Raw genomic sequence first — 23,743 nt, forward strand, 5'->3', positions numbered from 1 at the left:
AATAATCTTTGCATTTGATGTAGTATCTTGTCACATTATTAAACAGTCACAAAGCCCTTCACAAGATTTGCTGGAATATGTAATGACTGTATTTGTAGGCAAACGTGGTAGTCGATTTATGCACAGCAATGTCTCACACACAGGCATGAAGTGAGTTACCAATTAATTTAAAGCAACAAAGATATGTTTGCATTATAAACAGAAATGCTGAAAACACAGGACATCTGAATTACATAGAATGTTTTATTCCAATTGGTGGAACCATCACTCAATGGGAAAAGACACGTGCCCAAGCTGCGGATAGGAAGATGGTGGCAATAGTCTCACACATTTCATGTTGAGCTTTGTTGCCCACCGGGAAGCTCGCAGAGAGTTCCTGGTACCTACCATCCACCCAGTGAGGGCTCAATCCCACCCTTCTCAAATATCAAATGACCAACTGGTGGCTATCCTCCTTGTGGAGAGAGGTAAGCGGGGACGGAACTGAACTGTGATGTGATATGTTTGACAACAGAATGTCGGAATTGAGCCCACCCTCTGTGATGGTCTTGGTAGTCCAATTGCTGAGCAAGGCAAGACCTCTAGGGCACTGTTGATGACAACACAGCCAGGTTCGCTCATCAGCAGGAACCGGAAGGTCAGACCAGTCACTGAGGGCAGGGACTCTTCCCTCTCAACTCCCGTTAACCCTGCAAACCAAAGCCCTAACGGGCAGGGTGGTCCCAGCTGGACAAGCAGCAGGAAAGTTCGCCAGTGCTTTCAACGGCAAGCTATGCGGTTTTAGCTGGTTAGACTCCAGGAGTACTCCAGGGCACACTCTGGAGTCCTCAAGACTTGGCTCAGAAACTTGTCTTTCCGAAATTAGGCAAACAAAATGCGTCCTTCCAGGAGACAGTGCACATTCCAATAAACATCCCTTGGAATTTCCATGTATAGGTTTGAAGCAAGCAACTCTTAGTTTGGCAGTTTTCACATCAGAACATCTCAAAGCGCTTTACAGGAATTTCATTGTAAATTGGAGTGACTGTGTTTTGTCGTTTTGTTCTTTTGCACGGAGAGAAAACAGTGACAACAGCAACAGGTTGCATTTATATAGTGTCCTTCACGTAGGATAGCATCTCGGACAAGTCACCCCGGGTCATTCCTGTACACTTCCTTGTAGTAGCACCGAAGATCTTCCTCTTCAACTGTGCCTACGGTCACCTCCTCCCTCTCCCCGGCTCGGCGTTGGGTTTCGCCACTGTTAAGCATTCCGAGACGCTGCCCCACGTGAAGAGAGTTATATAATTGCAAGTTGTTTCTGTAAGATTCCTCGAATAGGTCAAATGGCTTCTCATTCATTTGAGGACTAGTGGAGATATGATCAACGCAAAATAAGATCAAAATGTGAAATTATAATTTTATTCCTTAAGCCTTAAAAGCAAATTGCAGAATCATTTTGTTTGGCTTCCCTTATATGAGCTTAGTTTTTTTGTGGGGGTTAAATAGTGTTTCACTTTTTGGTTGTAATCCTGTAGAGCTGTTGCGAGCTACATACATAGAGAGCATTGCACCTCTACATTTTGGTGTGCTGATCAAACCTGTTATGAAACATTAGATTTTCCCATCTATAAGAAGCTATAAGCATCAAATTGTTGGGTACAAATTCCATGCAGTGTTATGTGCATTGCTTTTGGCAGGGTCAGCCACTAATGGGAAATTCTATTATTGCGCACAATGCTGAATGGGATTTTAACCCCATGTAAGTTGGCATTTAAAAACACTAACATACAATTGCACACATGAAGGAGAAGGGAATAGAAGGGAATAGAATGGGAGAGTACATCAGAAAGGGGTTGGAGTAGACAGTAAACACCAGCTGTTTGGGCTGAGTGTCCTGTTTCCGTGTTGTAAAGATCTTTGAACACAGAATATGAATTTAAATTGTTTGAGCTTCAGATTTCGAAGTGGTGCTGCTCTGCAGAATGAGAAGTACAGAATTTCAGAATTCTTCTGGCACAGCAAATGTATTATGTAAGGTATAGGGTGCAATAGGCAATTATTCTATCTATAGCCTAAGGGGAAATTGGAGTCAGTTAAACTATTCCCTGGACAACTTTATATGTTTGTTGTGGAATTTTTCCTTTAAATTTGAAATGAGTCATTTTCTGCCATTCATTCTGCTGCAGACTTTTTTCCCCCAACGTTAAACCTTTATGACACACTTGCAGAACTTGTGTTTAACACTGTTAGCAAACTTGAAGCGCTCCGAGACGCTAGGCTGCGTGAAGTGCGCTATATAAATGCAAGTTATAGTTGTTTCTGTTGAAGAACTATTTAATCTGGTTTTAAATGCTGTATTCCGCTGTGATATTTGAATCCTCTATCAATGTGGGGTTGATTTCCCATATCACTACATAAGAAATGATCACGGAAAATAGACGGAAAGCGGGTTTAATATAAATTGTATTTTTATTGCAGATAAAGTACCTTATTTACATGCTGCCACAAGCCATAAAAGAGATCTATCAAATATTCCCCGGTGGATGCCAGAGTGCCATCAGATATAACAAGCACATAATACAGCGTACAGGATACAGCCTCACTCACTATACAACTCAGTACGGTCCAAATGCTAAAGGTCAGACATTCAGCAAGATGTCAGTCCTACCAGTCAGTTTGCATGCATATAACACAGAAGCAAATATATGAGGTTACTGATTTAATCCCTTTGGGTGCTAAGTACTGCAGAGCTAAAGACAGTTGAAGATTTAGGATTTAATGGAGTCTGAGTCTTTTTTAAAGCCGTAACACCTTTAAATAAATATCCACAAAGAAACTGGTATAAAAACCTAAGATTGTCATGGACAAGGACGACAATAAATGCTCATATTCAGTGATTAGGGAGTGGGAAGGAGCCAGTTAATACAAACAAAGCTGAGGTTGATTATATTTTGCCAAGCTAAGTAGGACCACCGATTCTACGATCAGCGGTGACTAAGTGCACTAGGAGTAACCTGGGGAAAAAACACAGGAACCCACTACTTCATATAAAAATTCTTGAAACTATTAATACCAAACTATAATTCTCAGGGAGAACGTAAGAATGTCAACACCGGGTTAAAGAAAAGATTCACAATATAAATCACACTGAATTGCAATAGTATTTCAAAAAGGTTATGGCTTGTCGGCCACGTCTAAACTCACTGTTGTCACATTATTGGTTAATAACTAGAAGGAAAGGGAATTTCCCATTGTTCAGAGTAGGTGTTTCAGGCTGGAATAACAGTACATGACCATTGCATAAATTAGATTAGTTCTGCCACATAAGTGCTTTCTAAATACTAGATCATTCCCGAATGCATTTTGATCTGACAGAAAGAGTTCTTGTTTATGTGTATGAGAGAAAACTGAGGAAATGAGGAATTGGCATACAAATTGGGATCTTCACTGGATTCCTGCCTTCACTGTTTCTGTGTATTTTGTTACAAAGTTCTTGAGACTGATATGGAATTTGCAGTTATAGGCTATGAAAACGTTTAGAGATCCGGTTCATTGTCACACATTGTTTCCAGATGTTTGGTCATCAAAATCCCAAGGACAGATTGAAGCCATCTTCGATTTGTCTACAGCTGTGCCGTGCGCATTTTTATTGTCCTTAACAGCAGCTGTGCTTCTTTCTATTGCATGACTCGTGGGGACGGTAGTTGCAGCCTCCCAAGGGCACACTTCAGCAGGTTTGTAATTCTCTGTTTCTGAATCACAGGCGGTCGTACCTTTGATCTTACCATCTACAGAACCAGGGGTTACCATAACCTCCCAGGAATATTTTTCAGCTGCTTTAGCTTTGGTTGCTGGTACTTCTGCCACTTTTACTTTGTTGTCTTTTTCCTTTTCTTTGTACTTGCCCTTTACTTTCACCTTATTGTCATCTTTTCTCTCCTTGATGCTTTCAGGGTCCTTTGCTTTTCCAGGGGACACCAGGGTTTTCACAGATAAGCTAAACCCCTTCACCGCTGTCTTCTTCTGAGGGATGCTGCTTAGCAAAGCGGCCGACGCAGTTGAAGCCGGGCTCTTTTGCATTTCCGCAGAATCTGGTGGGTCATAATCCCACGGACAGACATCCACCCTATTAACAGAAGATTGGTGTGTGATACTGCCTGTTGTTACAGGCTCTGAAGTGACCCCCTTGTCCTTTCTATCTCCCGGAGATCCTCCTCTTTTCACTTCCCCTCTTTCAATCTGACCCATGTCTGAAGCTTCAACTCCAGCCTTAGATGGCATTTCCTCAGCAAAATTGGCTCCATTATTTGAGTCCCCGTCTTGTGAAGTCGGAAGACTTTCAGGCTGATTGATTTCTGGCGGGGCTGCCTGCACCTCCTCAGTGTCCCAGGGACACACTTCCGATCTGTCAGCACTGCCTTGGCTCAGCTGTCTCTGCTTGGCAACACTCTCTGACACCTTGTGCTTGTTGGCGGACTGCATTTTGGCATTTGAATGGGAACTGTGAATACTCTGCGATTCCACAGGAGCAATAGATACATGTTTTTGAACTTTATTTTCGGAAGGAGTCGGAGGCTGGTCTTGTATTTCCCACGGACAGACCTCTGCTCTATTGAATAGATCATTCTGCAGGGAGTTTGCCGAGTCTGGACTAACAGTAGACTGGCTACTTGCATGTTGTTTCATTATTCCAGCTTTTGGAGCTTTTCGTGCCTCCTCGGGAATTGAAGAGTAGCTCACAGAACTTTTGGGTTGGGATGTGGCCATTTCATTGCTATCAGATGGAGAGTGACATTTGTTTGTGTCCCTAACTTTCTGCTGTCCTTTATGATGCTTTGAATGTTCCTCCAAGCTTTGCGCTTTGCCTGTTATGCCCAGCGTCTTTTCCTTTGCACTGGCAATGACGCTGAGGGATTTTTGCAGCATGGATGTTCTGGGGTGCAAGGGCTTTTTGTCCAAACTTAAGTTGTGTGCACTAGCAGATTTGCACACAAGAGGGACTGATTCAGTGGAGACATCATCTACTTCCTCATTGGTCTTTTTAACCAATGGTTTTCCCATTAATGAATCTAACAGCCCGACCTCTGTGCTGGAAATTTCCATCTTATCTGACACAGACATGCTGGAATCTTCACCCTTATCTCTTACGTGGTCATAGGTACTGAGAGATCTTTGTAATGTCAAGCCTTTATTTTTCAGAGAGTCTTCTTTTGCTTTCAGACTGGAGCTCGCAGGGTCGAATGGGTTCTTCCTACAAGTACTGATACTGTTCCTGGGCACTGTAGGGTCTGTCTGCTCCTTATCTTCTCGGCTGTATTGCCTACTTACTGTCTCTGGGATCTCAGTGATACGCCTCATGATTGAACGTCCTAAACCCTTCTTGGAGCTCCTCTTCTTTTGCAGATGTGGGTTATTGGCAGTCATCTTTTTCCTTTTGTAGATCTCCAGCTGTGCATATAGTTTCTTCAGCTCATCCTGCAAGCGGGAAACAATAAAAGCTTCTGAGTTACCATTTGAACACAGTACAGACCAGAAACCATATAACATGTAGTGCACAATCTGAACAGTGTGAAGCTGGGGACCCAGCACTATTCCTGGGGGACATTACTTGTCACTACACCAATCAGAAAACATCCTTTTTTTTACTAACGCTCTGCCTCCTATCCCTCAACTAATTTCCTCTTTGTGTCACAATATTACCTTCACCGCCACATGCCTTAATTTTAACTGTTCATTTTTATGTGGCACTTTAATGCTTTCTGAAAATCTACAACAATGGCATCAATTGATAGTCCCCCTTTATCATCACTGGTTTCTGTCAAAGAATCCTATTAGATTTGTGAGATAAGCAAGTTTCCTTACTCCACATGCCTGATAATAATCCCTCAAGAAAAGAAAATTAATAAATTGGTCATTTCAAACCATGACTGTTTGTGGGACACTGCTGTGCGCAATTGGCTGCTGCATTTTGCCCACACAAAAAAATACAGTCAATTCACTTTACAGTCTATTCTGTGAAGCGTTTTGAGACGTCTAGAAGACATGAAAAGCGCTATATCAAATGCAAGAATTATTATTATTATTATTAAAAACATGCCATCACTTTCCAAAACAAATAAGGAATGGCAATCTGAACAATGAAAACACATGCTGATCGAGATTTGCAAAAGTCTACATCCCATTTTGTTAGTCTACATAGACTACTCCTCAGTACTAATTGATAATTGTTTCAAGCAACAATTAATTTCCATTACCCGACATTTCTATCAAGTTCAATATTATTTCTTGAAAAATTACTAAATGCATTTCTGTCAATAGTCTCCCATTAACTTTTTTACAGTGAGGAGTCATACATTAAAATCTTAAGTCACGTAAAAATCTTTTATGCTGTACAAGGCTTTCGTAAAACATAGTTAGAAGTTTACAATGCATTAGCTATAATCGGATCAGTATATTAACAAGCTTTTGGACACAAATGTGGATTAACAAAAGCAATATTATCCGTTCACAAAGTGTATTCTAAAACTTGGCTCAAATTGGATGTTTTTAAATGGAAGTGAAATAGCAACTAATCATTGTGGCACCAAGCCTGGGTATTGCTGCACGGCTGATAGGAAGATCCTATCTATCCTGGCTGATGAATAGATCTCATCACAGATGGTTCATCCCACTGAGTCTGCAGTGAGCAACTTTCTGAACACAAGTAACACAGCTTTTGCTCACTTTGGTGTATTTTCCAATAAGACACCACAGTCATTAACAGTACTGAACCAGCCGATTTCATCCGTTGTCTGCAACAAGAAAAACGGAACTGGCATGGCTTGCTGTTTAATGATTGGAAGAAATCGTTCTTTCGGGCTGAATTAAGAACCTAATTATCAGCAAAAGTGAAGTGAAAATTTCATTCTTACCCTGATGTCATCTGGATCTAGACTGTGCTCACTCCAGGCTGATGTAATGCTGCTGTTTAGGTAGGACCCGGACCTCCCCATGTCTAGTTCATCTTCATAGGCTTCTGTTGCAATGTCATCTCTCGGACTCATGCCTGCGTGAAGAAACTAAGTAAAGAAAGTAAATCATTAGTATTTTAAAATTACTCTGTTTCTTTTGCTCACGGCCTCCACTGCCCTACCTGTGCAAACTGCTACCACCCTACTGACCCAGCCACTCCCTTTGTTCAGCAAACACTGGCGTGCCCCCACCATCAGCTGGTGAGCTTTCAGCCATTATACCCCTGCTCCATCCTGGAATCCCTCCAACTCGCTCTCTTCCTCCCCACATTCAAAGCCGATCTCAAGACATACTGCTTTAACCATGCCTCATCTTTCCCTTCCTCACCCACTTCAGCTCCCACCCTCCAGCTCGGCAGCTGTTCTCCGCCTTCACCGTTTGGAACTCCATCCCACAGTCCCTTCGCCTTGCTCTATCCCTTGTCTCCTTCAAGGCCCATCTCAAGAGCCTCCTCTTCAACCGTGCCTTCGGTCACCCTCCTACCCCTACCCTCCCTTCCTGATCCCAACCACCAGCACGGGTACAAATTGCTCACTGTTCCATTAATACATTAATAAAGCTCCTTGGAATGAACTCCCGATGTGAAAGATGCTATACAAATGTAATTTGTTGTTGTTGCCCAGCCAGCAGTGTGTAGCACTTTGGAACGTCCTTCTGACGTGAAAGGTGAAATATAAATATAAATGGTATTGTATTCACAATATACGATTTTCACAGAACTATTCTTCCATCTCCGAGCAGCAAAGAAAGTGCACGCAGCATGTGTCTAAACTAACTGCTAGCTTCACAGTAGAAAATAACAGACTCATAAATAAACACTCCCCTAACAACTACAGTGCCTTTATTTAAGATATTGAAACTAAGCAATTTATTAAATCTAGACTAAGTAATTAACCAATCTGTTGTTTGCGTGATATTCAGGCATTGGTCACTGGTGCAGAACTGCAGGATATGTTAAAATAAGAGAGTTTCTCCCTGTGTCCCGGCCAACAATCCCTGAAATAAAATTGGTCACGCACTTCTCTGGCTATTTGTGGGACCTTGCTGTGTGTAATTGCTGCATTTGGCTACAAATACACAGTCACTACACTTTACAACAAAATCCTGAGAAGTGCTTTGAGACATCTCGATAGCGTGATCAGGCGCTAAAAAGCTACATCAAATGCAAGAATAATTCTTAAATAATTTACACTGTTGTTGAAATACACTAAATTACAATCATCCTTGTATATTTGGAATTGGTAAAGAAATTATACTTTATTCTCAAGGAGTCAGTATGGCTAAATTGTTACATCAGGTCAACAATGTAATCGAATATGCCGTTCTTTCTTCATTGCCATTTAGCCTGCGATGGACATCTGAGTCTGTGCATCTGTACAATGCTATTGAAATAATGGTCCAAGTCAGAACAATGGCTCCACTTAGATGGGTGAACGGCCATAATAACTGTTAACGTAATTCAGGATCCTTTAATAGCAGTTCAAATGTTTCTCAAAATGTAATTGGCTGAACATACTCGCAGGTCATATAATTATATGAACGTGAATGTGAATGGAGAATTAATTAATACATACGATACATTTTATTTTAAAGGATCAACGAGCATTTTTAACAACGCTTTGAAATGCATAAATATTGCACTTACAGCTAGACTACAAACTAAATGACCTGTACTTACAGGTCATTTATTTGTTTTAATTCACTGTGGCATAATTTGAACTAAATTTCTGTTTTATATACCTAAATTAATTTGTTGCATTTATGTTCAGTTGGAATAAATTGAAATAATTCAATCTGATTAATAAAGCAATTTAAATTCTTCTTTGCCTGTTAGTTTTTAATCATTTTTAAAATATTCACAGCAGACTTGCCTGCTAGCTCATTTGGTAAAATACAACACAAGAATAACAACAACAAATTGCATTGATACAGCGCCTTTCATGTCAGGAGGGTGTCTCAAGACGCTGGACAGTTAGAGGTTTGCACCCAAGCCAGGGGTTGAAATGAAGACCGTGGTGGGCTTCAAAAGTGAGGATGAGGATAAAAACTGTACAGTACAGTGTGCAATTGAGCTAGATGGATGAGGAAGAAAAGATGAGAGAAGATATTTCAGACCTTGTAAACCTTCCACAATTTGTAAAGCAATGTCCCCGAGACTTTCTGAAGTCTGGAGTGATTGAACTGTGCTTATAACTTAAAATAGAGGCGATTGTAGGCATGAGCTTAAGATCATTGGAACATGGGAAAACCGGAACAGGAAGAGATCATTCGGGCTATTGAGCCTGCGGATGACACCCAACTCTACTTCTCTGCCTACACCCTTGACTCCAGGACCACTGCTGTCCTGACAGAATGTTTGTCGAACATCAAGTCCTGGATGAGAGCTTCAGTTGAACATCAACAAGACCGAGGCTCTCCCGATTGGCTCCCGTCAGCGCCTCCTCACCTCAGGCGCTGACAGCATCATCATCCATGTTTGCACACTCCACCGTGCTAAGCCAGTCTGGAACCTTGGGGTCTTGTTTGACCCTCAATTATCCTTTCTACCCTGCAGATGCGCCATGACCCACTTTGCCTTCCCCCACCTCCGCAACATCGCACAGCTCCAGCACTGTCTTACACCGCAGGCGGCCGAAACCTTCACACACGCCTTCATTACGTCGAGGCTGGACTATGCAAACTCATTGCTTGTTGGTCTCCCCAACTCCTCCCTCCATAGGCTGCAGATCATCAAGGACTCTGCAACCCGCGCCCTCTCCCGCAGACTCCGTGACCCTATCACCCTCATCCTCGCCCGACTCCACTGAGGATCATCACACAGAGGATATAGCCCTTGATCCTGGTCCTCACCTTCAAAGCCCTCTATGGTTTTACTCCGCCCTACCTCTGCCACCTCCTAACACCCTACCATCCTGCTCGCTCCCTCCGCTCAGCAAGCTCCGGTCTGCTTCACGTCCCCCGTCTTGCTCGCCCCACTATTGGAGTGTGGGCCTTCTGCCACTCTGCACCCACCCTCTGGAACTCCATCCTGCAGTTCCTCCACCTCACCCCCTCTCTTGCCACCTTCAAGACCCATCTCAAGACCCTCCTCTTCGTCTGAGCTTTTGATCTCCCTGCTTTCCCCCTGACCTCCGCCTGACCTCCACCCCGACCCCGACCCCCAGCTCCGGTCCGAAACTCTGTCTGTCCAGCGCCTTGGGACGTCCTCCCGACCTGAAAGGTGCTATACAAATGTAATTTTGTTGTTGCTGTTGTTGTTCCAACAGTTTATTCGATCTTGGCTAATCTTGGTTGATTAATGGATCAGCCAACATCTAATAAACTGTTGGAACAGGTCCAATTCTTTACCATTCACATTGACCTTTCACCATTCCCCTTTTAATACTCTACCTTTTCATTAGTCCCCTTAATAACTCTACAACCAAAATATCTGTCTTTCTTTTAAACATCTCTATTGAATCCGCGTTTTCGAATTTGTGGCTGAGCTATATTTCAAAGGTAGAGCAGAGAGGTTTATTGCTGTGCTTTACTTACTGTTAAAGTGCTTGAATTTGAAATGATTGGCTAAAAATGGGAAAGTGTTTCATTTCCTACCCTAAAATCATTCACTCCGATGGATATAAAATTCATTAAAAATACACAAAAAAAGATAGATTTGTAATTCATAGAATCATAGAAATGCATGACACAGTAGGGGGCTGTTCATCTTGTGTTTTTGTGTCCGTGTTTGCATCTATAAGAAGCCATCCATTCGAATCTCAATTCCCTATTTTTTCCCATTACCCACTGATACTTTTTAACTAACATGAACTTGAAAATTGCCTCAATTGACTTTGCTCTAATAGCAAATCATTCCCTGCCCCGATAATAACAATCCTTGCATTTGACATAGCGCCTTATCACATCATTGAGACATTTCAAAACACTTCACAGAATACACGGCAAAGTAAATTGGTTGTACATTTTGTGGGCGAGATGTGGCAGCCAAATTTGGCTGGAGAAGAACTGCTCCTTTTACTCGCCCTTGCCAAAATCTCAACAATGTGGTAAATCATATATTTGACACAGCTTTGCTACAGTTTAGGAAACATAATGTAAAACCTCAGTAAAACCTGAAATTATATTTTTAAAACCAAAAGAAACAAGACATTTCTTGGTCAGCAATGATCAGGGGAGTAAACCAATTGGTGATAATTGCTTCACCAAAGTGTATGTTCTGTCACAAGCCTGAGACTGTAAGGTAACATCTAATGCAATCTGTATGAAATGGAAGCATTTTCATGATCAGATTGTCTTTTGTAAGGTCAAGCCCGCTGAGCCAAACTTCAAAATGAGTATTATAAAGGCTGTGCGCAGAGCTGCACATTATTGAACGGTTGACAGAACAGTACGCAGCTTGGCTTGCAGACTGCGTGAAAAATTCATTACCCTTGTGTTTTTAAACAAACTGTTTGTTTAGGTCAGAATCCAATGATGATTTGCACTCATCTGACCTGAATAAAACATTTCAGAGGGTAAGAGAATTCAATATGTCAGCTTAGTTCAGCTAGCAGCACTCTTGCCACTGAGGCAGAAGGTTGTGAGTTCATCCTTATCCTGAGCTAGCTTATAGTCTAGGCTATATAGACTCTAATATAGTGCTGGGGTACTTCTGCATTGTCAGAGGTGCTGTCCTTCAGATGAAATGTTTAACCAGGTTCTCACCTCCTTGTTCAGCTGGGCTTTAACGATACCATGGCATCATTGAAATAAGAGAAGTTACCTTCTCCCAGTGTCCTGGCCAACAATCCCAAGCATTAAATTGGTCATTCTCTTTGTGGTTATTTGTGGGAAATGGATGTACGCAAATTGGCTGCCGAGTTTGCCTATAAAATACACAGTAACTGCACTACAGTAAACCTTTTGAAGTGCTGTGAGATATTCTCCTGATGTAAAAGGCACTATATCAAATGCAAAGTTTATTATGATTATAACGTGTGCTGGACCCTTGTACTGGAAGGAACCCTACCTCAGACACTTTGGCCACAATTACAATACCTCATTATTCACAATTTGCTGTCAAATGTTTGTTCTTGTGTAAATGAAGCAAGCAAAAGACAATTTAACAAACAATGAACTACAGTAAAACCTTGGGTTACTGGACTCGAAGTGTCTGGAATTTGTACCTATCTGGACCAGACCCGAAATGGAAAAATTAAAATAAACATTTCTGGGAGCCCCATGTAGCCTCCTACCAACCCAACTCTCCTAGCCCATGGCTCCTGCCTCACCATGCTCGCTGGTCTTCAGTGGCCAGGGATAGCCACCTTGACTCAGTTTGAATCCCGCAAGCAGATGATAGCGAATAAGCTATCTTCTGCTTGTGGGATTCAAACAATGACATGTCGGTACCAACATTTACCGGCATTTTTCGGCATTGAAAAAAGCCGGAGCTGAAAAATGCGGGTAAATACTGGCATGGTAATTACACTTAGCCAGAAATTCCCGATTCCCACCCCCACCCCACCATTAGTTTGGTTAATGAGGCCAGGAGAAAAATAAGCTTGATGCTGTGGTAGGCTGTTCGGAAGGATGAGATAAGTTGGGCTGAAAGGCGTTTTTCTCTTGTTATCTTGTAATACTTGATGGCCATCGATTTGAGCGAAGTAGAACGTTTCAGCTGTTGTAAACCTTTAACTATTCTACTAAACTTTTGAAGTTTCAAATAAAAACTTTTTGAGCCTTGTTGAAAATTCTTCCGGAATTCTACTGCATCATTTCAGGAAAACTGAGGATACAGAAGTGCGAGAACTGTACAAACCTCAGGAATTGATAATAAGCATTTTATGGTGAACTCAAATGAGATCATCTCTTATCTATGTGAGTGAATCGGGGAATGTTTGCATGAAGATTAGTACAAGTAGATCGGGAGCAGCCAAATTTAGCATGAAATAGAATTCAGGATGTGTATACCGTGATATTAATAATTTAGATAGCTTTTGAGTTATAAAAGATATACGGAACATCCAATTATCTGCACCTTCACTTTGCACAGAATATATCAGGATTAGTTTTTTTTAAAAATCAACAGTAATTTGGGGAATATTTCTTTCCATTAGCATGAAACAGTACCATTCTAATTGGCTTTTTAATTCCTTCTTGATACGAATTCTAACGAATCCTTCAAGTGCACTGTAAAATGTTAATGGAGCAGTTAGGATGAACACATATCAATTTGATAAATGTTAGTGCTGGAAAATGGAACGCATTCTCATTTCAGGCACTCACTCCATTTGTGAGTAAATGTACCAAGTTTAGCAGGTTTGCTCATTATAAGGTCTCACCATGAAGGGTAGCAAATTTACCAATGGAGAATAAGATGCACTGAGTGCCACTGATGATGCAGCAAGTTTACTGACAATACTGACAAGAAAAGAATAACAAAATCTACCTGTTTGACTGTGCCTTCCCCCTCTCTCATTCCTGTTTCCCCCTTTATTGTAAAGTATTCAAACACATTGTTCGATCTGAATGGCGCGATATATACATAAACATATATATAGGAGCTATAAGATAGTTATGAAATGAGCAAATGGGAAAGTTAGGAGGAATATTTTTATGAAGATTAGTTGGGATATGGAATGCCTTACTGAGAGCGGTAGCTGAGGCAGAATCCATATTAGTTTTCAAAGGGGAACTAGATAAATACATAAAAAGGAATAAACTGAAGGGGTATGGGGAAAGGCAGATAAAAAGGACTGAAAGGATTATTCTTAAACGATCCAGCATAAACATTATGGGCCGAACGGCTTTCTTCTATTTCTATAGTTCTGTAAATACAAGTTGTTTCTATGAATGAATGAATGAATGAATGAATGAATGCAATAATATCTAAACATTGTGCAGCTTAAGCATATTAATTTACAGATACGACAAGTCAGCAGTACCTTTGGGATCAGAAGCAACCCCAGAGTCACAGTCACAGTCAAATGTGTGTGAGCAAAGAACAGCATGAGCATCCAATCACCGTGTAGACTTGACACCAGCATAAACCTGCAAAGAGAAACCCAATTTTACCATTAAAATTCCTTTGAAACGGAGCCTAACTTCATGTGATTTACTGTAATAAAATATTTTATGTGGATTAATTTATTATAGAAACTTAGTTTACAATACATATTTAGCTACTGCACCGTTATACAACAGTTCCAACGTGAAAGGCACTATATAAATGTCAACTGCATTGTGTTGGAGGTGACATGATTCTCTCTCGATGTTCATTTAACAGCTTTTGAAATTGACTTTTATTTATTTTCTCTGATTTTCCACTTCGCCTTGCTTTCTTTCAATCCTTCCTGTGTTTCTATCTGCATAGGTAAGTGGTCCAAGACACTATCCTGCATGAAGGGCGCTATATAAATTGCTGCTATATAAATTGCTGTTGTATTTGTTTTGCAAACCTGGTTTGTCCATCCTGCAGTAAAAGCAAATATTACCACCAAAAAAACACTGAAATATTTTAGCATGCTGGACTTGGCTGTGATATCAAGCAATTATATTTTGGGGACATATCTTAAAACACAATATAATTTATATTGTGCCTTTCATATCAGGGGGTCGTCTCAAAATTATTTACACAGCTGGCTGGTCACCAAGACTGGGGAGAGGGCTGAGAGCAAAAGGGGCCGGGGAGCAAAAAGCTATCATAAGCGCTATGCTTCTCTCTCATTTTGCATAGTGACCTGCTTAATGTGCACTGGTTCCAAACTCATTAAAATACAAGTGGCTCTTTAATACTGCAGCAGTATTGACAGTGATAACACACATACTCTCAACTTCATTGTGCCGAGACTCAAACCTCAACATTGAGACACCAATGCACGTCCACTCTAACCTCATTATTGCACACTATCTCTTTCATTAACATATAATGAACCTCATTATTATGCATTGACTTCCACCTCATGTTCACTAACCCTAAAATCTCTGATAAACTCTTCCCTAACCTTAGAGTCACACAATTCTCTCTTTATTAATGTGTACAAGCCCTAGCCTCACTGATAATGCACCATTCTCAACTGCATAAACTGCACTGACCCTACCCAACCCTGTTAATATATACTACTGCCAGCCTCATGAATATAAAATGTTATTTTAAGAACTACAAATTGATAGGACCATAGACATTTACAGCCAGGAGGAAGGCCACATTCAGCCCATCATGTCTGTGCTGGCTCCTTTAAGAGCAATCAATTCAGTCCCATTTACCTGCCTTTTTCCCAATACCCTGCAAATTATTCCTTTTGATATATCTATCTAGTTTCTTCCCGAAAGCCCAGATGGATCTGGCATTAACAACAGGTTGCATTTATATGGTGTCCTTCATGTAGACTAACATCTTGCGTGCTTTAAGCCAAGCAGGGAGGAGGAGAGAGGGGGAAGGGGGAGATGACCATAGACACGGTCAAAAAGGGAAGTTTTGAAAATCACCATATCACCAGTTTATGCTTGTAAACAGCCAGTGCAATACGGACAGATAAGGGCCTTGCTGTTTGGCACTTGTGAGATCCCGTGAGTGTTATGCTTCTTTCCTGTTGTGTTCTTGATCAGCCTCAATCAGTCACAACCAAAGACAGCTTTTGGCATCAGTCCCATTGCTGCTCTGCTCCCAGGAGAATGACAGATGGTGCCATTGCAGTTGAATAAAGAGGATATGAAATGTAGCAAATTGCATTTTTTGGTATTCAGAAGCTAATGAGCAAAGGAATTTCGATAAAACTGCAAGCACAGATTAAAAACTATCAATTGTAATAGCCCAAATGTGACTGCCTTGTGCTCTTTTAACTGCCATGTCTCTTACAGATATGCAGAATGTGCAAGTACCAGAAAAACCTTTCCAGTATCATGACTTATTCAGATGTATAGATAAAAAATATTGTTAAACCATTTTTTTGTGGGCGTCTGATATGCACTGGTTTCAATTGGGATTCCTTAATAAAGAACCTTAGTGGAAACTCTTTCTGGTAACTGGATACACTTCACACCGACCATAGGAACTCTGCTCTGTAAATCAATTGTGTTGAGTTGAGTTTCTTATGGTTCAGGGTGGGATACAATTCCAATTTTCTTGTTGAGTAAATCCATTTGAATTTGCTACATAATACGCCATTATATAACCAGGATAATTTGACCAACTGGATAATCCATGGGAACCACCGACAACTGATTCATAACAACAGAAACTCATGGGTCATATATGGACGTGAATTGTGGACTCTTGGAAAAAGATTGTAAAACTATCATAGCATAAAAATGTATTCTAAAGGGCTGTTTTACACCAGTTATAATAAAATATCATATTTTGCTCACAAAATGTACAGTCAATTCACTTTACAGTGTATTCTGTGAAGCATTTCAAGACGTCTCGAAGACATGATAAGACGTTATAGCAAATGTAAGGATTAATATTATTATAGTGTCTGATTTCTGGTTATAAGGGCAAAAACACAAGGTGTGATTCTCCAGTCACAGTTAAGTTAATGCGTGTGAGCCTTCTATTGTCTCTATGGAAGTGCACAGACCTTGGAGTTGCTATAAGTTTCATTGCCAAGGTCTTGCAGTTAATGGACCAGTGGAACATTCAATGTTCTCATTCTCTGGAAACTTACTGGCGAATGGATAATCAGCACTGGGTATTTAGTATTGCGATTGTAGTCAGTATTGCGATTGATCCTGTAATTCAGGGCAGAACTGCCTGAACTAATATAATCCATCAGTGCTTGAGAATTTGAACAATGTTTTAGCAATGAATATATCACTTTAATTTTTGAACTGGGTTATGAATATACAATATTTAATGCTGTGAGTATATAATTGGGAAGGAATCTAACTCACCTATGTGGAAAAGCTTTGCACTAACAGAAGATGGTTAAATTGGAAGTGACATCCCTCAACATTCAGTCCAAGCTAATTTATAAGATTTCCACCTCCTCTCAATTCCCCTCCTGCAGCTCGGGCTCCCAGTCAGCTGCGGAAAGCACTTTGACACCTCCTCCCAATGTGAACAGAGCTATATAAATGTAAATTGTTGTTTTATAAATTGAAAATACACAGAAAGTATTGAATACATGGAATAGACTAACCAGGGAGGCAGGCAGACAAGGCAGATTGTGTCAGCAAATTCAAGAGGGAATTAGATCACTATTTGGTGAAAGGATTGATTGAAGGGATGAGAGTTAGAGAAATGTAGAAGTCTTTATTTCTTTATTATTGATAACTATTTGACTTTAATAGACATAGAGACAGTAATGATTCTTTCCAATCACGATTATTCCTAAAATCCTAAATTGAAGCTTTTGCAGTAGTTACTGGGATCAGGGATTCCTTCCACTTAACTCTGTAAGCCAAAGCCAAATGGGTAGGGTCGTCCTAGCTGGACAAGCAGCGAGAAGCTTGTCAGACAGTTCTCTGAATGGCAAACTATGTGATTTTTAGTTGGATAACCTGCAGCAGTACCCAACACACACTCTGGGGTCCACAAGGCTTGGCTTGTGTCAAGCTGCGCTGAATAATCTCTAGAATTAGTTAAGCAGGTTACATCCCTCTGGGCAGAGAGGGCACATTCCATTCCAGACACATGGAAATTTCCATGTGCAGGTAGCATACAAATGTGTTAATACTGAAATGTGTGTGAAACAGAATGAGCCTTCTTTCTTTATTTGAAAAAATAGCATTCTTAATAGATATTCAGGTAAATGTTTGGGAAGNTTTTTCTTGCTCATTCAATCAGTTAACTTAACTGGAATTGATCCAGAGATATTAAGTTCAATAACATTTTTCAATTCTGTACTTATTATTTACTGACTTTGATGTCTTTCAACTGGTTCAAATCAAATACTGCAACCAGATTTGATTTTCAGATTTAGTAAATAAATGACTGGTCTGAACTATTATTAATAATACGAAAATCTATGAACAATGTGGTACGTATTTACTTGGCATCAATCCTTTGATGCTTATTCTTCTGTTGTCAAACAAATTATTTGAAAAGACTGAAAGCCTTTCCTTCAGTTTTGTACATATTCTTTCATGCTATACTCTGCTCTCTGGAGAATTATAAGGATCTTTCTGAAGTAGTGTTGACTTGAAAGAAATGTCACATTGCTAAAAGTTAAACTCGGATGATTCATCAACGCTCAATTATTCTGCAACCACTGTGACAAACTAGTGTCTTTGTTAGAATGGTGAATTGTCAATTATACAGCCAGCCCTGTTAATAATAATCCTCACATTTGATATTGCACATTTCATGTCAGGAGGACATCTCAAAACGTTTCACAGGATTTGCTGTAAAGTGTAGTGACTGTGTAATTTTGTAGGCAAAACGTAGCAATCATTTGCGCACACCAATGATCCATGAACGGCAATGAAATGAATCACCATTTTTAACTGGGAGATGGGATTCCAAGAGAAACCCACTTCTCTTTTTGAATAGTGCCACAGAATCTTTAACGTTTACCTGAACAGGCAGACGGGATTTCGGTTTAACATCTCGTCCAACAACACAGTACACTCCCAGCACTGTATTGGAGTGTTGGTCTAGAGTTCGTAGTCCCGATGTGGGGCTTGGACCAACAACCTTCTGACTTAGAGACAAGAGTGCTACAAAGTGAGCCAGGCCGACACCTAAGCAAAGCAGTGCACTGAATGTACAAACATACATGCTAAACCGCTGCCTTAATCTCAAGAGATCACAAGAGAAGTTGGGATGAAGAAGGCCTTTTGGCCCATTTGACCTCATCCTTCCAGAATGTCTACCCTCGCTTCCTTCCAATACAATAACAAGCTGGTTCTTAAGTATTTTCAAGGTCCAAGCTTCAGCCACCCTTCTGGGCAACCAATTGTAGTCATTAATTACCATCCAGGTAAATAAACACTTCCTGGCATCTGTTCTCAAATTGGCTCGTTGCAACGCTAGACCTGTGCCCTCCTGTTTTGCTGCCTTGTGCTGCCTTGGGGTATCTGAACATTTAATACTATCGAAAAGCTAGCAGCATTCTTAATAACATTACAATCTTCAGGGTGGATTATTGGGGAAGTTTTCAAACTTGAAATTAAAATTTCGAACATGCCATAGATAGATATGTCACAAACATAACAGGTGATGAAAGGTTGAAGACTACTTTCCTGAGGCATTTCTGAATAGTATTCTGCTATTATATTTGCAATTACCTTGTAGAGGTGGTGCTGGTTCAACATAAAAATTGCAATGAACTGGTGCAAGCTGTATATTATAATAGCCATATTTCTTTGGCAAATGTATTTATTTATAGACTACTGGTTCAAATTATATAGGCATGAGTACAATGTAAATCCAAATTTCAGATTCAGAGGGGTCCAAAACACACAATGATGAATCCCTTCATAAGGGCACATCGAAAAGTTGAATCTTAATAACTAACGGAATGTGATTAACCCCAGAACATCCACAATACTCAGGCATACTGATTGCACAAGTAAGATCAGTGCTCGAAAATTATCCCCATGAAGACGGAATTCAAGATGGGTGGCTGAGGCCTTTCAGTTGGGCTTAATTTCTAATGATAATCCTTGCATTTGATACTGAACCTTTCATATTGGGAGAACATCTCAATGTGCTTCACAGGATATGCTGTAAAATGTAGTGACTGTATATTTTGTAGTCAATTTTGCACACAGCAATGCCCCACAAACAGCCATGAAGTGGTAGGTGAGGAGTTGTTGGCAAGGACATCAGGAGAAACTCCCTTCTCTATTTGAATTAGTGCCATCCACCTGAACAGCCAGATGGGACCTTGGCTTAATAGCTCATCCGAAGAATGGCACCTCCAACAATACCGCACTGCCCCAGCACTATAATATAATAATCCTTGCATTTGATATAGTGCTTTTCACGTCTTCTAGACGTCTCAAGGCGCTTCACAGAATATACTGTGAAGTGAATTGACTGTATATTTGTGGGCGAAACACGGCAGCCAATTGCGCACAGTAGTGTCCCATAAACAATCATGGATTGAAAATGACCAATTTATTATTGTTTTGTTTTTTGGAGGGATTATTATTAGGTGTGTGGAGTAAGGAAACTTGCCCAAAGTTTCGCCCTGCCTGGAATTGAACTCAGGTGTCTCGCTTGCAAGGCGAGTGCTCTAACCACTGAGCTACAGGACTCCACTATAATGGGAGTGTCAGCCTAGGCTATGAGCTCAAGCCCTGATGAGGTGGTGAATCCATAACTTTAATAATAATAATAATCCTTGCATATGATATAGCACCTTATCACGTCTTCTAGATGTCACAAAGCGCTTCACAGAATATACTGTAAAGTGAATCGACTGTACATTTTGTGGGCGAAACCTTCTGAAATAGAGAGAAGAGTTTTGCCAACCAAGCCAAGCTGACCCCTAATCATAACAAACTAAATGATAAGCTTTAAACTAAGTTTTGGATTTATCATAATTCCTTCCCTATATTAGCAATTTTGCAGTGTCAAGAAATGCCAAGTGAAGACCTCAGAGGTCTGATTTGCTACCTAGTTGTATCTTGTACCATTTTGTCTTTACAGATATCACTGAATCGATGAAAGCTCTTCAATTCAGACTTAATTTGGAAGCTGTGTTTCCGCAGCTGTAAAAAGAATCAGCTTCCAAATTAAGAATGAAGTTAACAACAGTGCAATCTTAAATGTCAGAACAAACAGGCTAAGAGTGGGTGAAATTTAAGGTCTCATGCTAGACAATATAGATCATGACAAGCTGTTTTAACTTGTCCAGAATAGTAAAACCAGAGGACACGGCCTGCGATCGAAGGGGGTAAATTCAGAACAAATCTACGCAAACACTATTTAAGTGAACGAATAGGGAGACGGTTGAAGCAGGAAGTGTTGATTCATTTAAACACAGATTAGGTAGTTTTCTTTTAGGAAATAACATTATGGGGTATAGTTCATAAGTAGTTTGGGACATATATGCTTGCGACCACCAGGAAGGTGGAAAGAGAACTAGATGGACCTTGGTCTTTTCTCGTCTAGCATTTCTTATGTTCTTATGTCTCAATCCACTGGCTTGGCAACACATTTGTTGATTGAAACTATGAGAAAACATAATTAAAATGGTGCAAAGAAGCACTTATCACGTCGTCGAGACATCTAAAAGAGCTTTGCAGGATATACTATAAAGTGGTGTGACTGTATATTTTGTGGGCTAACGTGGGAGTCAATTTGTGCGCAGCTGTATCTCACAATCAGCCATGCAGTGAGTGACCAATTTTATTTGGGGGATAAAAATGAATTTGAGAGATTGTTGGGTAGGACACTGGGAAAAACTCCTTTCTCTTTTTGAATAGTGCCATGGCATCCTTAAAGTTCACTTCGACAGGCAGACGGGACCTTGCATTAACGTTTCATCCAAATGATGGCACCTCTGACAATACAGCACACCCCAACCTATACATTGCATAAACTGGATGAGTTCCAAGTCCTGATGTGGGGCTTGAATCCTTCTGATTCAGTGGCGAGAGTGCCACCACTGAGCCAAGCTAACACATTTTTATTAAAATACTATTTAAATTTACAGAAGATAACAGTGGTAAAGTTATAACTTCCTTGGCTGCCATTTCATAAATTGAGAGTTTATTTGTCTTAAATATTGTAACCTCCACATCCTCGTTCAAACTACTTATGCAATATGATCACACTCTAGCATCCCCGAGGGCTGAAGACACTTCCATAGATTTTAAACAATTTTGTTTTAACTACCATTTGCATTTACCATGTTAAGATCAGTGCTCAGCCCCAGGTCATGTTCAAAGTCTGGATTTAAATTGTTCAGATCTGAAGATTAAATAGTGCTATCGTTGCCACTCACTCATTCATGCCACTATGGTACAGGCAGCCGAATCATATGAATGCATATTAGAATTCATTGAAGTAAATCCCTGTCCTTGTAGAAGAGACTGAATCTGAATGAGCGTTCTCATCCCATTAGCCACTCTGACAAGTCTGCCAGAATAATTAATTGGGGGAGAAATTCCACCTGTGTCTAGATTTACTTGATTTATCCAGCATTTCAGAGCTCCCAGAATTTGGCGATTCTTACATACAAGCTTAATTTTGAAGTTGTTCTTTCTGTAAATTTTGTTTAAGAAGTACAGGAAACTAGTTTCAAAGCCAAGACTGACTTCAACAAATCCATCAACTTCTGGACATTCTGAAATGCTACGTAATTAGAGTAAATTCAGATGGAATTTTTCGAATGTCTTTTTGATAATTCGGTCTTATATGCTTAGGCAATAAAACCCGCATAAGTCTAATCTGTATAAATTGTATAATCCCTAAGTTCATACATCTTCCCAAGTCCTGTTCAAGAGTTTATATTCCATGCAAGTTTGACGTAACTCATTCTTTGCATAAATCATATTAAATGTATGGTCCCAACTGATGTGTCTTATGTGAAGTTTAGCATATCAAAATTTTAGTAGAATTCTGAAAGTGACAAACAGTGACATTTCTTGGGAATGTAGGTATGTTCAAAATGACTATTACAGTCCCTCTGGCCAGTGTTGCTTTCACATGTCACCTCTTCCTATCTCACACACCTTTTACCAATCATCTTCACAGTTGAAAACCTGTCCAAATTCCTCATTTGAAACCTCCTACATTATTCAGTAGCTCCACTGGGGAAGAGGTGCAGAATTGGCAGGCTCAAAGCTATCAATGACTAGCCAAGAGAAACACAAGTTGAATTCTCCAGAAGGTAACGTGAGTGACAGGCTTGATACAATGGTTTAGCAGAACTGTCATTTTCTCCAGGGAATATGGCCTCACTTGTCTGTCAGATCTCAATCCAAAATCTTACTGAATTTTAGTAGAATCCTGAAGGTTGAAGCAGGCTGTGAAAGCCAAGTTATTTTGTTTGCTCAGTAAAGCTCTGCGCTGAGTTAGTTAATCCCTGCTAGGGTATTGGTGAATGAACTACATTTGGCAATAGTGGCCCTGAGCTTAGGAAGAGAGGAAATCAAAACACCAACAACTTGCATTTATATAGCACCCTTCACGTGGGGTCGTGTCTCAAAGCAATTAACAGTGGCGTTGCCTCTGCTTCTGATCAATATTCAATGATCTCTGTTGGACAGTGTATGTGTATGTGGTCTGCATGGCATCTGGCGAGTGCAACATGGAGATGTGTGATTACTCTCCCGTTCCCCACAGTCAAATTGCCTGCTAATAATAATAATCCTTGCATTTGATATAGCGCCTGATCATGTTTTTGAGACGTCTCAAAGCGCTTCACAGAATATACTGTAAAGTGAATTGACTGTATATTTTGTGGACGAAAATTGTGCACTGCAGTGTGCCACAAACAGTTGTGGATGGAGTGATCGATTTATTATTATTTCTTTTTTTGAAGGAATTATTACCCCCGGAAAAGCGATCTGCCAATCGACTAACAATCGGGTTCCCACTCACTGCTAGGTAAACAGAGGCGTGTGGAGTAAGGAACCTTGCCCAACATTTTGCCCTGCCGGGAATCAAACCCAGGCTCCTCGCTTGCAAGGCGAGTGCTCTAACCACTGAGCTACAGGAATCCACATTATCTACACCGTGGTGGTGTACTGAAGGCAGGCGCTCCCCCCACCACCTCCACAGCCCTCCCATGGAAAAGGAATTATACCCCAGCATGCACCTTCAGGAGAGGAGGGGAGAAAATTGATGGTGGGGAGAGGGGAGTGGAGTTGG

At 40.5% G+C, this 23,743-nt stretch overlaps 1 protein-coding gene across 1 annotated transcript in view; it reads right to left on the reverse strand.

Annotated features, from left to right (window-relative positions):
- Nucleotides 1–2,432: 2,432 nt before the first annotated feature.
- The window catches only part of gpr158a (G protein-coupled receptor 158a), a 193,917-nt gene continuing 172,606 nt past the window's right edge, over nucleotides 2,433–23,743 (reverse strand). The window contains exons 9-11 of the mRNA XM_007889712.2: nucleotides 13,920–14,025; nucleotides 6,894–7,040; nucleotides 2,433–5,457 (exon numbers count right to left, since the gene is read on the reverse strand). Of these exons, the coding sequence (XP_007887903.2) occupies nucleotides 3,538–5,457; nucleotides 6,894–7,040; nucleotides 13,920–14,025 (2,173 nt within the window). The 3' untranslated portion in view covers nucleotides 2,433–3,537. The remainder of the gene's footprint in view (nucleotides 5,458–6,893; nucleotides 7,041–13,919; nucleotides 14,026–23,743) is intronic.

Source organism: Callorhinchus milii, unplaced genomic scaffold, assembly GCF_018977255.1.
Source record: "Callorhinchus milii isolate IMCB2004 unplaced genomic scaffold, IMCB_Cmil_1.0 Scaffold2, whole genome shotgun sequence".
NCBI classification, from domain to species: domain Eukaryota; kingdom Metazoa; phylum Chordata; class Chondrichthyes; order Chimaeriformes; family Callorhinchidae; genus Callorhinchus; species Callorhinchus milii.